The sequence below is a fragment of the Zootoca vivipara genome, chromosome 2, assembly GCF_965207765.1.
Source record: "Zootoca vivipara chromosome 2, rZooViv2.hap1.1, whole genome shotgun sequence".
Taxonomy (NCBI): domain Eukaryota; kingdom Metazoa; phylum Chordata; class Lepidosauria; order Squamata; family Lacertidae; genus Zootoca; species Zootoca vivipara.
In genome coordinates, this window is record NC_142584.1 from 19,946,021 (window position 1) to 19,961,654 (window position 15,634).

The window sequence follows — 15,634 nt, forward strand, 5'->3', positions numbered from 1 at the left end:
GGCTTATTGTCTCAGGGCGGAAGACGAAGAGATGAGAGCGAGGATGGACGCTGAGTGGGCGGAGCCACGAGTGCCCGGGCGGGGCCCTTAGAATGCGGCGCTCAGCCGTTCTTGCCAGGTGACCCAGTGGCCTAATGGATAAGGCATCAGCCTCCGGAGCTGGGGATTGTGGGTTCGAGTCCCATCTGGGTCGTTCCTCGTTTTTGCGGCAAGGCTTTCAAAATTCACCAGGCGCTTCCAAGCAGTTCAGCGAATGGATTTCTGAGCCGCTGTTGCTACACGCTTTTGCAAGCAGTCGCGCCGTTCCTTGCTGGACACGGGCGTAGAGGTCTGTGGGCCCAAGCTGCGGAACGTACAGCAAGGGCTTGCAAGCTCTCGTTTGCACGAAAACGAGGGAGAAGTCTGATCAGGCCGGGTGGTGATCGCGCACATCCTAAACACAACGTGATCTTGCGCCCGGAGAATGTGGGGCTTGAGGCTGCTGCAGCAGCAGACGCCCCGTTAAATAAAGTGCATAGTATTGTGAATGGGAATCTAGAAAGCCATTGTGCAAGCAAATATCAGTGTTTGTTTGTTTCTTGTTTGTTACAGGAAGGTAGCCGTGTTGGTCTGAGTCGAAACAAAATAAAAAAAATTCCTTCAGTAGCACCTTAAATGTAAAGGTAAAGCACCTTAAAGACCAACTAAGTTTTTATTTTGGTATGAGCTTTCGTGTGCATGCACGAAAAGCACACGAAAGCTCATACCAAAATAAAAACTTAGTTGGTCTTTAAGGTGCTACTGAAGGAATTTTTTTATTTTGTTTGTTTCTTCGCAACCTGCTCGCGTATTTGCCTTGCCGACTTCTCTTGGGACCATGTATATGCAGAGCTGCTTCCTTCAGCAACACCTAGAACCAGGCCTGCCAACCATAGCTGCCAAGTTCTCCCTTTTTTAAAGGGAAATTCCCTTATGCTGAATAGGCTTCCTCGTGAGAAAAGGGAAAACTTGGCAGCTATGCTGCCAACTTGAATAAAATATTTGGGAGGGGGGCGGGGGTCCGCCCCACATAAGTGATCACATGACACGCACACTATTTAAATGGCAGTGTCCATCAACCTTTTTTGTGGGGCAGCCCCCTCTAATAATTTGTTGGGGGGAGGGGCAAAGCCAGGAACCCCAGCCCCTAGGTAGGAGCTCATAGCCAGAGGTTTCCATGGCCCCATGGTCAATTTCATCATGCCCCATAAGTAAGTGGTCCTCTGCCTATCTTAGGACCACTGGACACAGTCACAAGATGCAGCACACACACAAACCCCATTTGAATGGCAATGTCTATTGACTTGGGGAATGATTTTATTGGGGGGCCCTACCTGAAGGGACCTCGGCCCTTAGGAGTTGTCTCCTATGGGTGGGGAGAATCTTTGACTCTCCAGAGGGTGCTGAACAACCACTCTCCTCAGCACCAGCTGGCATGGTCAATGGCCAGGGATGATGGGAGTTGTAGTTCAGCAATGTCTCCACACCTGGTCTGTTTGGGGAGAGTTCCTGTGGCGTTCCCTTGCTCCTTTCTGCATGGTGCCACTATTTCCTTATTCTTTCGACTAAACCTCGGTTCAATTAGTTTGCTCTTTGTTTTCGCTCTATTTGCGAGGATAGCTCTTATACCGTATCTCCATTTTCTCTTGCCTTCCTCTTTATTCCGTTATTGGCAGCTGGAGGTACATCCCACAGCCCCGATGTTCCCCTTGCTGTTCTTCCCATCCTCCAAAATCATGTTTCTACTCTTTATTGGCTCCATTCTTCTCTCACGGGCTGTTAAACTGTCACTGGTCTGTCTGTTAATAAATCCTTTCATCTCCATAAATTATCTCCCATAGCTCTCAGAGGAAGTGGGATAACCCTTTATGATGCAGTTGTTCCTTTTTCTTTTTCTTTTTGTATACACCCTGTGATTCTAGTCCAGAGTGGTAATGGTTCTTTTCCTTTCCTTCTTTTTCAATATCTTATTTTTCTTCCTCTCCCGATAAATCACATTTGATTTCTTCTCTCCTTTCAATATTTCCTCAACAGCCATTAATCACCGTATTTCCAATTTTCTTTCCAAGTTTGAATACTGGCTCTGATTGTCTTCCTTCTTCTCTGCTAATCATTAATTATTATGGTTAATTGTAATATCCATTCCAGTTTGGCTTCTGTTTAATCTTTTTTAGCGTTTTGGCAGTTTTCTTGATTCTTTTAGTCTCCTTTTTCCCTGTCCACCCTGCATTATTTCCCTGTCCCTGCATTATTTCAGGCCATTGCTGCCATCTGTGGACCAGGGTTAGTTGGAGGAAGATGTCCCTTGACAGGAGTGGCAGAGCCCAGGTTGCTCCCAGGAACCGTGCCCTAAAGGTGGCCAAGAGACTGATATTGATTAATTGGAAATATAAAGATACGATACCCATTAATCAATAGATTGACCGTTTGGCATCACTCCCAACCTCTGAATGGACTGCTTCCGGGTACACACTTAGATAAATATGGCTATATCCGGAAGGATTTTATACAAATGCACTAGGCCTTTACATAAGTATTAGGATAACAAAACTATACCAATTTCTAGAAGAACGTGTGGGAATGCTCATATTACATTCTCTCTCTCTCTCTCTCTCTCACACACACACACACACATATATGTTGTTCTCCCCCCTTTTACTTTTCTTTCTTTTTCTCTGTATTTCTTTTAATGGAAATGACTTCAATAAAATATAAGTAAATAAAACAAACGATGATGCTGATGCTGATGCTGATGCTGATGCTGATGCTGATAATAATAATAATAATAATAATAATAATAATAATAATAATAATAATAATAATAATAAAGCTGGGTCTTGCTCCAGGGAGTGACTGATTCCCGTTTCCCCTAAGGATGCCTCTCATTAGCATGAACAGGGGGAAGGGCCAAAAGAGAGAGAGAGAGAAAGAAAGGGGGAGAGAGAGAGACACTCTGGCTCCCTTGGAGATTGGAAAAAGATTTCCTTCACAATGACATCCCCAGGTCTTTGGCTCCTGGGCTTCGCGTTGGGCTTCCCCTTCAGCTCTGGGGCAGGTAGGTGTTGCCAGCAGCCGAGGAGGCCCCGCGGGGACAGACACGCACTCACGCGCTTCCCTTCCTGCTGCCCAACTTTCGCCTGCACCAGCTGCAGCCCTTCCCACAGACGCGGAGGGAATTCTCCTCACAGAAAAGTCATGGAGCTTTTCTGAGCAAAGTTGTGGAGCTTTATTATTATTATTATTATTAGCCAAAGTTGGTGAGCTGCTATTATTATTATTATTATCCACAATTATTGAGCTTTATTATTATTATTATTATTATTATTAGCCAAAGTTGTTGAACTTTTATTATTCGTATTATAACCCAAAATTACGTTTTGAGCTTTATTATTACAGTATTATCATCACCAGTGATTTTTTTTCTAAAAAAAAATAATGTTTAGGGGATACTCTCATTTTGACTCAAGAAAATCACCATTTTGTAGTTCAAATCGGGAAAAATAAATACAGTAAATGGACAAAAGTACAAAGATTCACAAAATGTTTATGGGTATGCGTACCCCTGTGTCCCCTCAGAAAAAAAAGAACTGCTGATTATTGCCCAAAGTTGTTGCACAATTTACGGTAAATTATCATTATTATTGCTCAAAGTTGTTGAGATAATCATAATAATATTATTGCCCAAGGTTGTTGAGCTTTATTATTATTGTTGTTATTATTATTGGCTAAAGTTGTTGAGCTATTCTTATTATTATCATTGCCCAAAGTTGTCGAGCTGTTATTATTATTATTAGCCCAAAGTTGTTGAGCTTTTTAATTATCATTATTTTTGGCCAAACTTGTTGAGCTTTTATTATTGTTATTCTTATTATTGCGCCTGAAGTTGTTGAGCTTTATTATTATTATTATTATTATTGGCCAAAGTTGTTGAGAATGACATTTTTGAGTTATGTTCATGGAAAATCAGCAAAAACGCCAACGTTGCCGTACGTCTGGATTTTCACAGACAAACCCCCGATTTCCAGCCAGACACTACTGCTGACTGCAGCATTCCGGCTGCGTCCGGAAGATTCCGGACGTGTGGCAACCCTCAACCCCCCCCCCTGAGCCTTGGGAAGGAACCTTTGCACCTGTGTGCGCGCCTGAGGGAGAAAAACTGTGCACCAGCCTCTGGTCTGTTTGGGATGTTAATTATGTGTGTGTGTGTGTGTGTTTTTCCCTGGACTAGCAGCATATAGAGATATCTATAATAGTTGCCCCTTCCATGGTGTATAAATTATGACAATGGGTGAGGAGCCTCTGAAGAGGTAGTGAGGCAACACTGTAGGATTGCCATATTTCAAGAAGTAGAAAACCAGACACGAAGAGTTGTTGAGCTTTTTGGGGACACACACACACTTCTCGGTTCTGTTTTCAAAAACCCGGATAATTTGCCAATTTAAAATAAAAATCCTCCCCGAATCGTAAATCATGTTCAGGGGAAAAACAGACATATGGCAAGGACTCTGACCATTTGTTCCTCAGGCTGGTGAGATAGTGCAGTGAATCCTAAGCCTCCAGAGATAGGAGAGGAAGGGGGAAAAAAGAAGAGAGAGGTGAGATAAGGGGGGGGGAGAGAATTTGCAAAGGAGCTGCTTGATGCCTTCCCTACCAACACAGCCTTCGACCGAGTGAGACCACTGCTTCATCTAGCCCAGTGTTATCTGCACTGACTGAATAGCTCAGTTGGTTAATCATAAATCCATCATCATCATCACCATCATCCTATTATTTGTATACCACCCTTCTGACTGGGTTGTCTCAGTCGCTCCGGGCAGCTTCCAACCCAAATAAAAACATAATACAGAATGTGGTGCTGATGATGCCCAGGTTGCAGGTTTGATCCCTGTATGGGGCAGCTGCATATTTCTGCTTTGCGAGGGGGGTTAGACTAGATGACCGTCAGGGTCCCTTCTTCCAACTCATTGTATACAGTATTGTACTTCAAACGTACTCAAAGCGTTTTATTTGCAGCTGTATAGCTGAGTCCCTTGTGAAGTTAGGTTAAGTTGAGAGCGAAAGTGACCAGCCCAAGTTCACCCACTGGTCTTTGGAGCTGAGCAGGTATTTGAATCCAGGGCTCCACCTGCCAACACATTTAAAGCAGTATCATGCTCTGTTAAGCAGTCATGGCTTCTCCCAAAGTATCTTGGCAATGGTGGTTTGCTAAAAGTGCCGAGAGTTGTTCAGAGGCCCCTATTCTCACAGAGCTACCATTCTCATAGTTCTCTGGGAAGAGGAATTGATTGTTAAACTACCCTGAGAATGGTAGCTATGTGAGGGGGAACAGGGGTCTCCTAGCAATTCTCAGCACCCACAACAAACTACAGTTCCCAGGATTCTTTGGGAGAAACCATAACTGTTTAGTGATAAAACTGAAGAGTCCTAGGCCCCATCTCCCCCAAGGCAAGGTATATGATTCATTAGAACCCCTTCCGGCAACACCCTGGGATGAGACTGCGGTGAAATCTAAACACATATTTTTCAAAAAAAAAAGCAATGAAAATGGTTTTTCTTAAAAAAAAACATTTTGAAAAATACATTGAATTTTGCATAGCTTACCACCGCCATCTAGCGTTACATTTGTATATTGCACTTCGCAGCTCATTTAAAACGCTTTATTTGCAGCTGCGTAGCTGAGTCCTGTGCAACCCTGAACTTTCCTTTTCGCACAGCATGCAGTTGGCCCTTGATGCATATGAACACTTAGCTCTTCTACAATAAATGGGGCACCCAAGAATATAGGCGCAGGAAAATTTTAATGTAAGTGCCATCTGATAAAAACCTACCCCTTGGAATCACATGTGATGGACTAAAAAAACCAGAAATGGTGGGTCTATTTAATCAAAGGAGTGCAGGGTGGGGAGAAGCAAGCATGGTTAGATGGAAAAGCCACCACTTGGCCTGCAAGGGGTTTTCCTCTTCCTTCATGGCAATGTTCTGCCTTCCCAGGCGGTATCAGGGCAATCTTTACTCTCACCAGCTGTGGTCATGGGAAAGGAGCATGTCAATGATGATGTCAACTGGCAAGAGACTTCAGAACCGGAGTTAAATCAGCAGACAGAATCAACAGTGGGAGTTGCGAATATTTCTTTGAGTGTCTTATGTGATATATATTGACAATCTAAATGTGGGAAAGAAGGGTTGGAATAATGCAACACCCACCCACAAACCCTCCTGCTGGGATGGGGGTGGGAAAGATCATTCTCCATGGAACCAGCATAAAACCAGGTCTGGGAAGTTGCCCGTTTTGTATCGCCAGCCTGTGGCAGTAACAAAATGCAACTGAGAGCTCACCATCGTTTTTTTTTTTTTTAGCTTCCATTAGTAAAAAGGTCAAACTCCTCCCCCCCAATAAACTTTCCTCCTATTCACCTGTTAAGAAATAGGCTGCCTGCTATTATGATTGTGCATTTAAAAACAACAACAACAACAACAACAACACAGTTGCTTATCTACGTGGGAAGGTTGAGTTAAATTACTTGTATGAAGTAATTTTAATTCAAGGTTGTTAATATGTCCAAGCAGAGAGCTAACTTGACTGTGGAGAAACCAGTTTCAAAGCTTAAACTGCTCTGTTATTTGCAAGCTGAAAGGGGAATACATAAAAGTTGGTTTTGGAGGCTGAGAATCCCAGAACTCCAAGTTCCTGCAGGTGAAGTGTTAAGCATTCCTTCTCAGAAATCGATGAACCGGGCTTCTGAATAAACACAGTTAGGATCAGATTGTAATTTGTAACAAACGGCAGTTGGGACATTAAAGTTTGGTTTTTAGGGTTCTCAGACAACTGCCTTTGCATCTCGGGGATCTAAATCTTAGGTAGAAGAATTATTCATCAATATGCAGAGCTGGTGGCAGGACTTAAGCAGAGCAGATGACATTGTCAACAAAGCTTCCTGTGGATGGGAAAATCAAATAGCCGTGTTTGTCAGGGACTTTTAAACAATTGGACCAGGATGCAATGTGAACCCTGCTCCCCGGATGCTCCCTGGACATTCAGCATTCCTTTTTTTAGAGAGGAGTTTGTTTATAAATCGTGCTTTTAATTTGTAACGAAAACAGGGGAAAAATAATTCTAGGTTTCCATGCTTCCGCTTGTCCACAGCTGGGTTTTCTTTTTTTAAAGCACACAACGCAATACATTGTTCTGCAGCGCTGAGGCCTGAACTGGAAAGATGCTCGGCTAGCCTAACAGTTTCACCACAGTAGCAATTTAAAGTTATATGGATGCTCTTAAACAGGCTCCCCCAGTCTTGTGCGTCCCCTGTTGTCCAACTCCAGGGCCCTTGAGCATTGGTACAGCTGCCTGGGGGTGATGCGAGTTGTTGATTCGGAAACGCCAGGTTAGAGAAGATTGCTCTAGGGTGCTAGAAAATAGATGAATGCCGTTGAGTTTCTTCACTGGCATTCATAGATAGGGTAGTGTTTTAGAAACTAGAAGCTGGCACAAAATCAAATGTGGCTGCTGAGACCCGAGGACAGCTGCTCTGATATAGCAGCTACCACTCAGTCCTGTCCTTCCAATGAAGTCCCTGACCAAAATATGCCACACAATGAGAAAGAGGAGGAGGAAAAGGCAGGCTAAGAAGTGACTGGTCTGCTTATGATTTGCAATTATTATTATTATTATTATTATTATTATTATTGAATTTATATACCGCCCTATACCCGGAGGTTTACCAGATCCTTCAGAGGTAGCAGGACCATTTCAGCGGTGTACAAACGTACTGCCTGTAAAACGCTTTAAGGCAAATGCAAAGGAGCAGAGTAATCCCACAAACATCCATGAATCCCCCTTAACATCCCATTAGTCACCAACCTTGACTTTCACAAAGAAACACAGTCATAGCAGGTTAAGGTCTTGCCATAGAAGGGAAGAGTGATTGCTGCACTTGTGGAACTTGGATCGTTGCTCGAGTTGCATTTTAACCCCTCCCTCCCTCTCTCAAATGCAGGTCCATATGCTGGAAAGTCCATCCAGCCGTTCAGCAAAGACATGTATGGGTCCGTCGGCTCCACACCAAGCCAGAGTAAGTCTCCACTAAGAGGCGGCAGCACCGAGGACCAGACACTGCCTCCAGAAGACCTGGGAAAAGGGGAAGCCGAACAGACTCACCTGCTGTCCCGGGACAAGAAGAAAAAGGTCAAATATTCAGTAGAGAACCACACAGGTTTAAGGAAGGAGCCCATTCAGGATGCCAAGGGCTTCCCTTCCGAGAGCCGCCAGGAGAGCATTCTCCCCGCCATTAACTTCAGTCAAACAAACCGAATGCACACGGATAGGCTGCAGCTGAAAGCAGCCAACAGCATCTCTGCCTACTTCCGGCCCCCTGCCTATTCCCATCGCCAGGGTAGACTGCTGGCAGAAGCTCACCCTTTCAAGAACACAGGGTCAAGCCCCGGGCAACGTTCTGGAAGTTTGGATCGCCTATATCAGCCTGGCAAGATCAATCCCTATGACAAGCCCAGCCGTTCGCTCGGAAATGCCACCGATCCCTCCTGGCTCACAAACCGACAGGCGTCAAGCTTGCCGTATCACCACAGTGTCTCAAAGAATGGTAAGGAAGCAGGGCTTTGCTGCTCACCCTAAGTCCATTTACAGCTTTAGGCAGCAATCCTAAACCCGCCCACACTAGCTTGGGAGTGCCACTGATTTTACTGGCGCCTACTTCCAAATAGGCATACATACGATCAGGTTTTTAAGCTCAGAAGATCGTGAGCCTTAATCGGACCTCCCACGTAAAACAGATAATTCATTTTCAGTTTAACGGCTTCGTTTCCCCTAGCATTTAAATACCACACACAATATATCCCACCGCAAGTAGTATGTACCATGGTAGCATTCGCCACTCCCAGTAGTAAATGCTGTAGTAAAAGCTGCTCGAATTAATGCTTTAAAATAGCCAGAGTAGTAAGTATGCAAGTCGCTTGCTTTCTGCTTTTCATTTCAAAATAGCTGTGTGAACCCAGTACAGATCTGATTGTTGCCCACATACTTATGCATTTGTCAGCTTAAGGCCCATTTATTTTTGCAGGCCTTTGGAGCATAGCAGGAGCTGTCTATTTGTCTAGGACTCAGCTATCCAACTGCAAATAAAACATTTTAAGTGTGCCTTCAGTGCAATATACAATGTGACACTAGATGGCGATTTCCCTGCACTCTGGTTTCTGTCATGGTGTCCTATTGTGCTAGAGCGGTTTAGTCATGCTGGCCACATGACCCGGAAAGCTGCCGGGCAGCCGGGAAAAACGCCTGCTCCCTCGGCCTGCAGAGTGAGATAAGCACCACACCCCCATAGTCGCTTTTGAGTGGACTTACCGTAACCATCCAGGGATCCTTTACCTTTTACCTTTATACGATTGCACAGGAAAACAAAACACAGAATCTATATATGCAGCTGTGCTTGTTTGCCGCTAGCTTTCTGCCAGACAAAGCAAGGCTTGAACACAGCCAACTAAGCTAATGGCTTCGAAAGGTCTGAGAAAGAATGAAATTGGCAAGGCTGACAATGGAGCAAATGAATGAAAAAACAACAACTGGTTGTTAAATACATGATGACACGGGATTTCCTTCTTGACAAAGGTGTCTTGGCAAGCAACTGAAATACAGTTATTGCAACAGACAATTGAAAATTCATCTTGTTTTCTAAAACATATATTACCAGGAGAAACGAACTCTGGCTTGGATCCTTATGTTTTTTCTGTTAATGGAACACAGCTCGTGGTACATAATACATTTATACTCTCCATAGCCCCCTGCACTGTTTGTATATCTGGTCCCAGGGACCGGGTAACTATTGAGAATGGAGCAAGATGTTCCACCCACAAAGTTCTGTAGGCAGTGGAAATAGCTTCCCTCCTGTGCAAATGGAGGAACAACTTACATTTATGTGAAATTCAATAGATAATTAAGAAGTCGAAAACAAACCTAGGGAAGGGAGGGAAACCAACCATAATCATGTGGCAATTGTTTAGCTCACGTGCAAGTTAAACGTCTGGATTTGTCAATTAATATGGGCTCAAGGTTTAGGAACAAAGTCTATGCTTGGTTTCAGCCTTTTGATAGAGTTTTGTTAGGCATTTGAAAGTATTATAAAAGTATTATAAGCACTCGCTCTGGAAAAGCTGAAGCTGAACAAATTACTGCAGTGATTTCTTAATATGGTTTTAAAGCTGGAGAAGCAGCTGAAAATCTTAGTACTGTATCACTTTAAAAATGTTCACATACCCCTTAATTAGCCGTGTGTAGATCATGTATAGTCTGTAAAATGACTCAACTGTAGCTATTTAAACACATTCAAAGTTCTGAAGGGATTGTAAAATCATAGAATTGTAGAGTTGGAAGGGACCCCAAGGATCATCTAGTCCAACTGATTCTCTTCCTCAGCTTCCCACCCCTCCCTCCGTCCCTACAGAATTTCGTACTCACACCCACAGGGGATCCTATCTTCTGCTTCACTGGGGAGAGCCACTGTAGCCTCTCCAGATTCTCCAACTCTCCCTCGCTCTGTAAATGAGCCTTCTTTGGCTTCATGGGGAAAGGGGAAGGACATTCACTTTTTCATCTTTCTCTCTGGCTAAAGACCAGACATGCTGGGAGCCTTAATGATGCTCCTCTTCAGGCTTCAGCCTGGGCAGAAACCCTGGCTAGAAACCTCCCCCGCCCAAAGCCCTGCTTTAAAGTTCACTTTTGAACTCAAGTTTCTCTGTTGTGTGAGATCGGTTGCGTTTGGGTCTTCTGAATGCATCTGCACACGAGAGATTTTTTTTTGTTCCAATATGTTTTTGAGAGAGAGAGAAAAAATCCAATTAGTGCACCAGGTCAACATTCTGATATCACAACAGGAGGTACTGGAAGCTTTGTGGCTGCTAGAACATCCTGGGAAGACGAGCCATTAACAAACTTAGTCACCCGGGTAAGACGGGCTTCCACCCCTTCCTGCTTCCACCTCTTCCTGCTATGGAGCTGCTCAGCGTTAACTTTCCGTAAATCCATGGGACTCTTGTTATTGCTCTAGATGCTGACAATACAGAGGTGTGCCTGACAGACTGCAGGAGGGAACGTGAAGAGGTGGAGGCATTCTGCAGCAGCGAATTCGGTAAGTTCACCCAGCTCCAACTAAATTGGTCATACTTCGGTTACATACAAGTCTTACTTCAGGCTTGGGGCAATTTCAGCAACTTTCCACCTAAGAGAGTTGTCCCTCTTTCCAGAGTCAGGGCTAGCACAAGCCTCCAACTTACTTGGCCATGGCAAATGTTAACATTCTAGTTTTATCAATGCCATTGATAGCATTATTGTCAATCCCCAAAGGGCAGAGTAGAAATATAGAAACACATGGAAATACATTTCAGAGTACTCAGTAGTGGTTTTTATCTCTCTGAATGCTCTTACAAAGTGCTCCTTGACATGCTTTTACTTTTGACCACCTAAGACACCACGGGGACCCTGTGGAATGCTCCTAGGGGGCCTGGGGCCCCATCTCTTTGCCTCCCCCCCAACTATTTTTTTGTCATTTTTGCATGGAAATATCACCCCACATATTGCAACGTTAGTGCTGCTTGGATCTTTATCCGGCGTGGGTACTGTAAAATGGCTTCATTTCTTCAGCAGATGGGAAGGTCACATGACATCCAGACAGAAATCTGTTGTATTTGTGGTTTGCAGAGACTGCAATATATCAGGCTGTATTTTTGAATATCCACATATTCAAAATACTTTTTTCCCAGGTCAGCCTCATATTTTACTATGAATAATAATGTATTCAGTTGTTGAATTAAACTCACCAATTGTAAATTTTTACTATTTTTATTAGTTCTAACTTTGACATTTTAATTAGTTTTTGTGATGTTTTTTATTGTGGCGAGCACTGTGCAGCGAACTTCTATTGAAAAATAGTTTACAGTGTGTTATAAGCAGCTTCAAACAATTGAAAAATTAGTACCAACTAGCTATCAATTACGTGCTCCTCTCTTTTTTTAAAAGTGGTGAATGGGATTGTTCATGATGTCATCATGGTTCATAAAGGAACGAGTTTGGTGACACTGTTGGTGAGCAGCAATGGACTGTACAAGATAAATCGCTTGTACTTCACCCCTGATGGCTTCTTCTTACGAGTTCATATGATGGTTGTGGATACCTTGAACTGCAGTAAACCCTGTCCGGACTTTAAACTTGGTAATGTATCACAACCTTTTCTCTTCCAACTCAGCCCAAGTTAGCAGGGTCAGGCAAGGAGAGAGAAAAGAATAACACAATGTGCTAAATTTTGCTAAAGAAACTTCCCTAGTTCTTTTACAACAGTGTTTTCCGAACTTGGCTCTCCAGCTGTTTTCAGACTACAGTTCCCATCATCACTGACCACGGTGCTGTTCGCTAGGGATATTGGGAGTTGTAGTCCCAAAACAGCTGGAGACCCAAGTTTGGGAAACCCTGCCAGAAAGACGGGAAACTGCCTTATACTAACTCTTAAGGGTTTCTGACATATTTCTCTCCTTGATCTACCTGGAGATAGATACCTGCAACCTTCTGCATGCAATGCAGATGTTCTTGCACCGAGTTACTTAACATTCCCGCCACAACATTCAAAAGCCACTCAAGTTGTGTATACAGTATTTTAGATTTTAATTACACCAATTGGTTGTTGTTGTTGTTGTTGTTGTTTTTAAGTGAGGTTTCTATTTCCCCAAAGCTTATTGAGTTAATCAAACCGAGCTTGTTGCATAAGGGATTAGGTAATGAATGACAAATGGCCCTTGAGGTTATGGTCCCCTGGCCTCAGCTAATGCCATTTTGGCAAGTTAAACATGAGTGCTGTTAATTATGGGGTCCCTCGGCTCGGGTTTTAAACAGGAAGAAGGAATACTGCTGAAGACTTGGTTGGCGATGCCAACTTCTCAGGTATTAATTAGCCGTATAATCAAGTTAACTGTAAAATGTGGAACCTCAAAATGTGCCCTGCACCATGTTCACTGCCGCACATCCAGAAGGCACCCATGCTGCTTGCTATTTTGCAGGAAGCAGATACATAACGATGGGTCAGATCTACCACAGGAGAAGACAGCTGCCGGCAGTTCTGCAAGAGCATGTCAGAGGGCACCTGAGGCCAGGAGATGGGCTTCTTTGGAGGGGCAGCAGCTACATGAAAAGGTTCAACAGAAGGCGGCATCAGAAAGTTCAACAGGCAGCTCACACCAAATGTGGGTGAAGATGTACAGCTCCTCTGGGACTGAAGCAGGTTTGCAGCTGTTACTAGAAGAAGCCACGGCTTTTCCCGCTTCTCTGGAAAAAGGCTCCAGGTCCTCCCTAAATGGCGGAAGGATTTTGTTTCTTTTGCTGTGGCACCCTAACGACTAACCAGGTTATTGAGACATGAGCTTTCATTGGCTTCAGTAATCTACCAACCAACACAGAATCCACAACAAACCTGTTTGCATTTCGAGATTGAGCTGCGGTTCTGGAATTCGCTACTCTTCATGGTCAACACATGCTTTGAGTTTCTTACTCTCTTTCCTGTTTATAATATACTTTCCCAGCGGTATTTCTACCTGTCTCTAACCATAGTCCTTCAGTGGATTACGTATTTCATCAAAACTGATTATTTTCATCTCCTGGGCAAGCTTCTACAGGTGCAAATCAACATGAGAAGAACAGTTCCAAGCTGAAGATTTATGTGAAAATGATGAAACGTGATAGTATAGGCCCACTTGCTTCTTACGAGGCATCTTCCAGTTGTTGTCCTGAATAATTTCATTCTCAATTCTTAAAACTAAATCAAGTTTAGGCATCTAACTATTCCAATTGGCTTGCCTGCTATGTACTTTGCCTGATAAAAACTACGATTTGTTATTATCCAAACTCTGCAATAAACAGCATAGGAAATGCAAGCAGTCTACAAAAACAGCTCGAACGGAAAATCAAATGATGGCCACAGTTGCCAGCAATATCCATGCTTCCATGAGAAACTGACAGTTTTTGGCATTAATATTGGGGAGTTCACATTTTAAAATATGATACATTCTTTGGAACAATGAGAAATGCATGTGATTAAAAATAAACAAATGTATATAATTTTAGCTACCGCAAGTAAACCTGCTTATGGAATTGGGCTTTCCCAATTCCACATCCACACTATAGTACTTTGGAGAGTGGTGTTTTAGCACAAGCCATTCCATTATTTGCCTTCCTTTTTGTTTGTTAACAGAAGTAATTTATGGTGGGAGTTTCTGCTGACCCGAGAGTACACAAAGCTTATGCAGTCATATTCATCCTCAACTTCAAATTTAATAGCCACGAACTAAGCAGAACATTGGGTGAATGTTGTAGCTCTCAGGCCAGAAGGTAAGCGTCTTCTGTTAATAGATATTTTTCCTCTGGCAATTGTATAAAGAAATTAGGTACATATAAATCATAAGCAAAAATGCAAAGAGTTACCTGTTTTGGGGCAGTTTCACGATTGATCTCACAAAGGCAACTGCTTTATGTAGAAAACAATGCATTCAAACATTTTGAGGAAACATTGAGAGTTGATAACTGAATGTTTGGAGAAAACTAGGCCTGTGTTCTCTACAACAGCAATGTTTCCAAGATGTAGTTACTATTAAGAGAAAGCAATATTGTTATCAGAATGGTCCAATTTAGTAACAGGCCATATGTATGCAATGGGAAAAAATGCAGCTCTTCAGCTCAAGTTTCAGGAAAAGAAAAGACTTTGCTTGATGAGAGATGGAAAGGGAATGGAAGGCTTCATAAGCACTCTCCCCCATTGTAGGGTTTTGTTTTTAAAAAAGCTCTGACTGGAATTACCTAGGAGAGCTGCAACCTTATACCAGCAAAACAACTCAGAAATGTCTCCTCGTTAGATCTGTCATGATTTCATAACAGGTTAATGCATTTTATTAATGGAAGGAAAGGAGTTGGTTCAGATTGTGTGGGGAAATGGCACACTTACAATCAAGATGTCAGAGTTGAATTTTTTCCAAGATATCTTGAATGAAGGCATTTTATTTTGTCAAAAGGAGACTTCCTGGCAGCAGCCCAGACCAGTGGGAGGACAGGGGGCAGCCTGCATACAACTATTCCCTACATTTATTCCATTAGACTATTTTCTATAATTAACTCAAATCTAAATGCCTACGATGCCAGATTCTTCCATTACCAGCAAAAAGGATGAGCTGTTATAGGACCAGCATAGTTTTAAAACTTGCTTCCTAGAAAAGACGAATACCTATTTTGATATATCAGTATGAGGTAGCTATTAATGTACCTGTATTAAACTAATGATAAAAATGATGTTCTTAGACTCTCTTAATTGCATTGCAGAGCTTGCTGCTTTGCAGAGCTTAGTTCTACTTCCATGGCATTTTATTCTTGTATGCGAGAGATGTCTTTCCTAAAGCCTCATGACTTCATTACTGAACTGAGATTTGAACTGGGGATTTCCTGTGATGCAAGCGATTGGTACAATCCTATACACTAGAACACCTTAGTAAATCCTCTGAGTAAACCTGTTTAAGATGTATCTTTTCCTAACATTCAAACACTCCGATAAGGATTAGTGCTACATATACGGAAGTT

General features: G+C 43.0%; 1 protein-coding gene and 1 non-coding gene across 2 annotated transcripts; both read left to right on the forward strand.

Moving 5' to 3' along the window:
- Nucleotides 1-120: 120 nt before the first annotated feature.
- On the forward strand, nt 121-193 carry TRNAR-CCG (transfer RNA arginine (anticodon CCG)). Its single transcript has one exon. It is a non-coding gene; the product is annotated as a tRNA-Arg (tRNA).
- A 2,754-nt stretch (nt 194-2,947) lies between these two features.
- On the forward strand, nt 2,948-14,143 carry C2H17orf58 (chromosome 2 C17orf58 homolog). Its single transcript, XM_060271060.2, has 5 exons — nt 2,948-3,073; nt 8,013-8,615; nt 11,076-11,156; nt 12,044-12,235; nt 13,075-14,143. Exons 1-5 carry the CDS (start codon nt 3,010-3,012, stop codon nt 13,263-13,265), a joined length of 1,131 nt encoding a protein of 376 aa, XP_060127043.2. The 5' UTR covers nt 2,948-3,009; the 3' UTR covers nt 13,266-14,143.
- Nucleotides 14,144-15,634: the final 1,491 nt, after the last annotated feature.

Bases quoted from the DNA above. Each gene is read 5' to 3' on its own strand.
- C2H17orf58 (XM_060271060.2), top strand. From the start codon at position 3,010: ATGACATCCCCAGGTCTTTGGCTCCTGGGCTTCGCGTTGGGCTTCCCC. The intron at 3,074-8,012 runs GTAGGTGTTGCC...TCTCAAATGCAG, and splicing joins CCCCTTCAGCTCTGGGGCAG to GTCCATATGCTGGAAAGTCC. The intron at 11,157-12,043 runs GTAAGTTCACCC...TTTTTTTAAAAG, and splicing joins ATTCTGCAGCAGCGAATTCG to TGGTGAATGGGATTGTTCAT.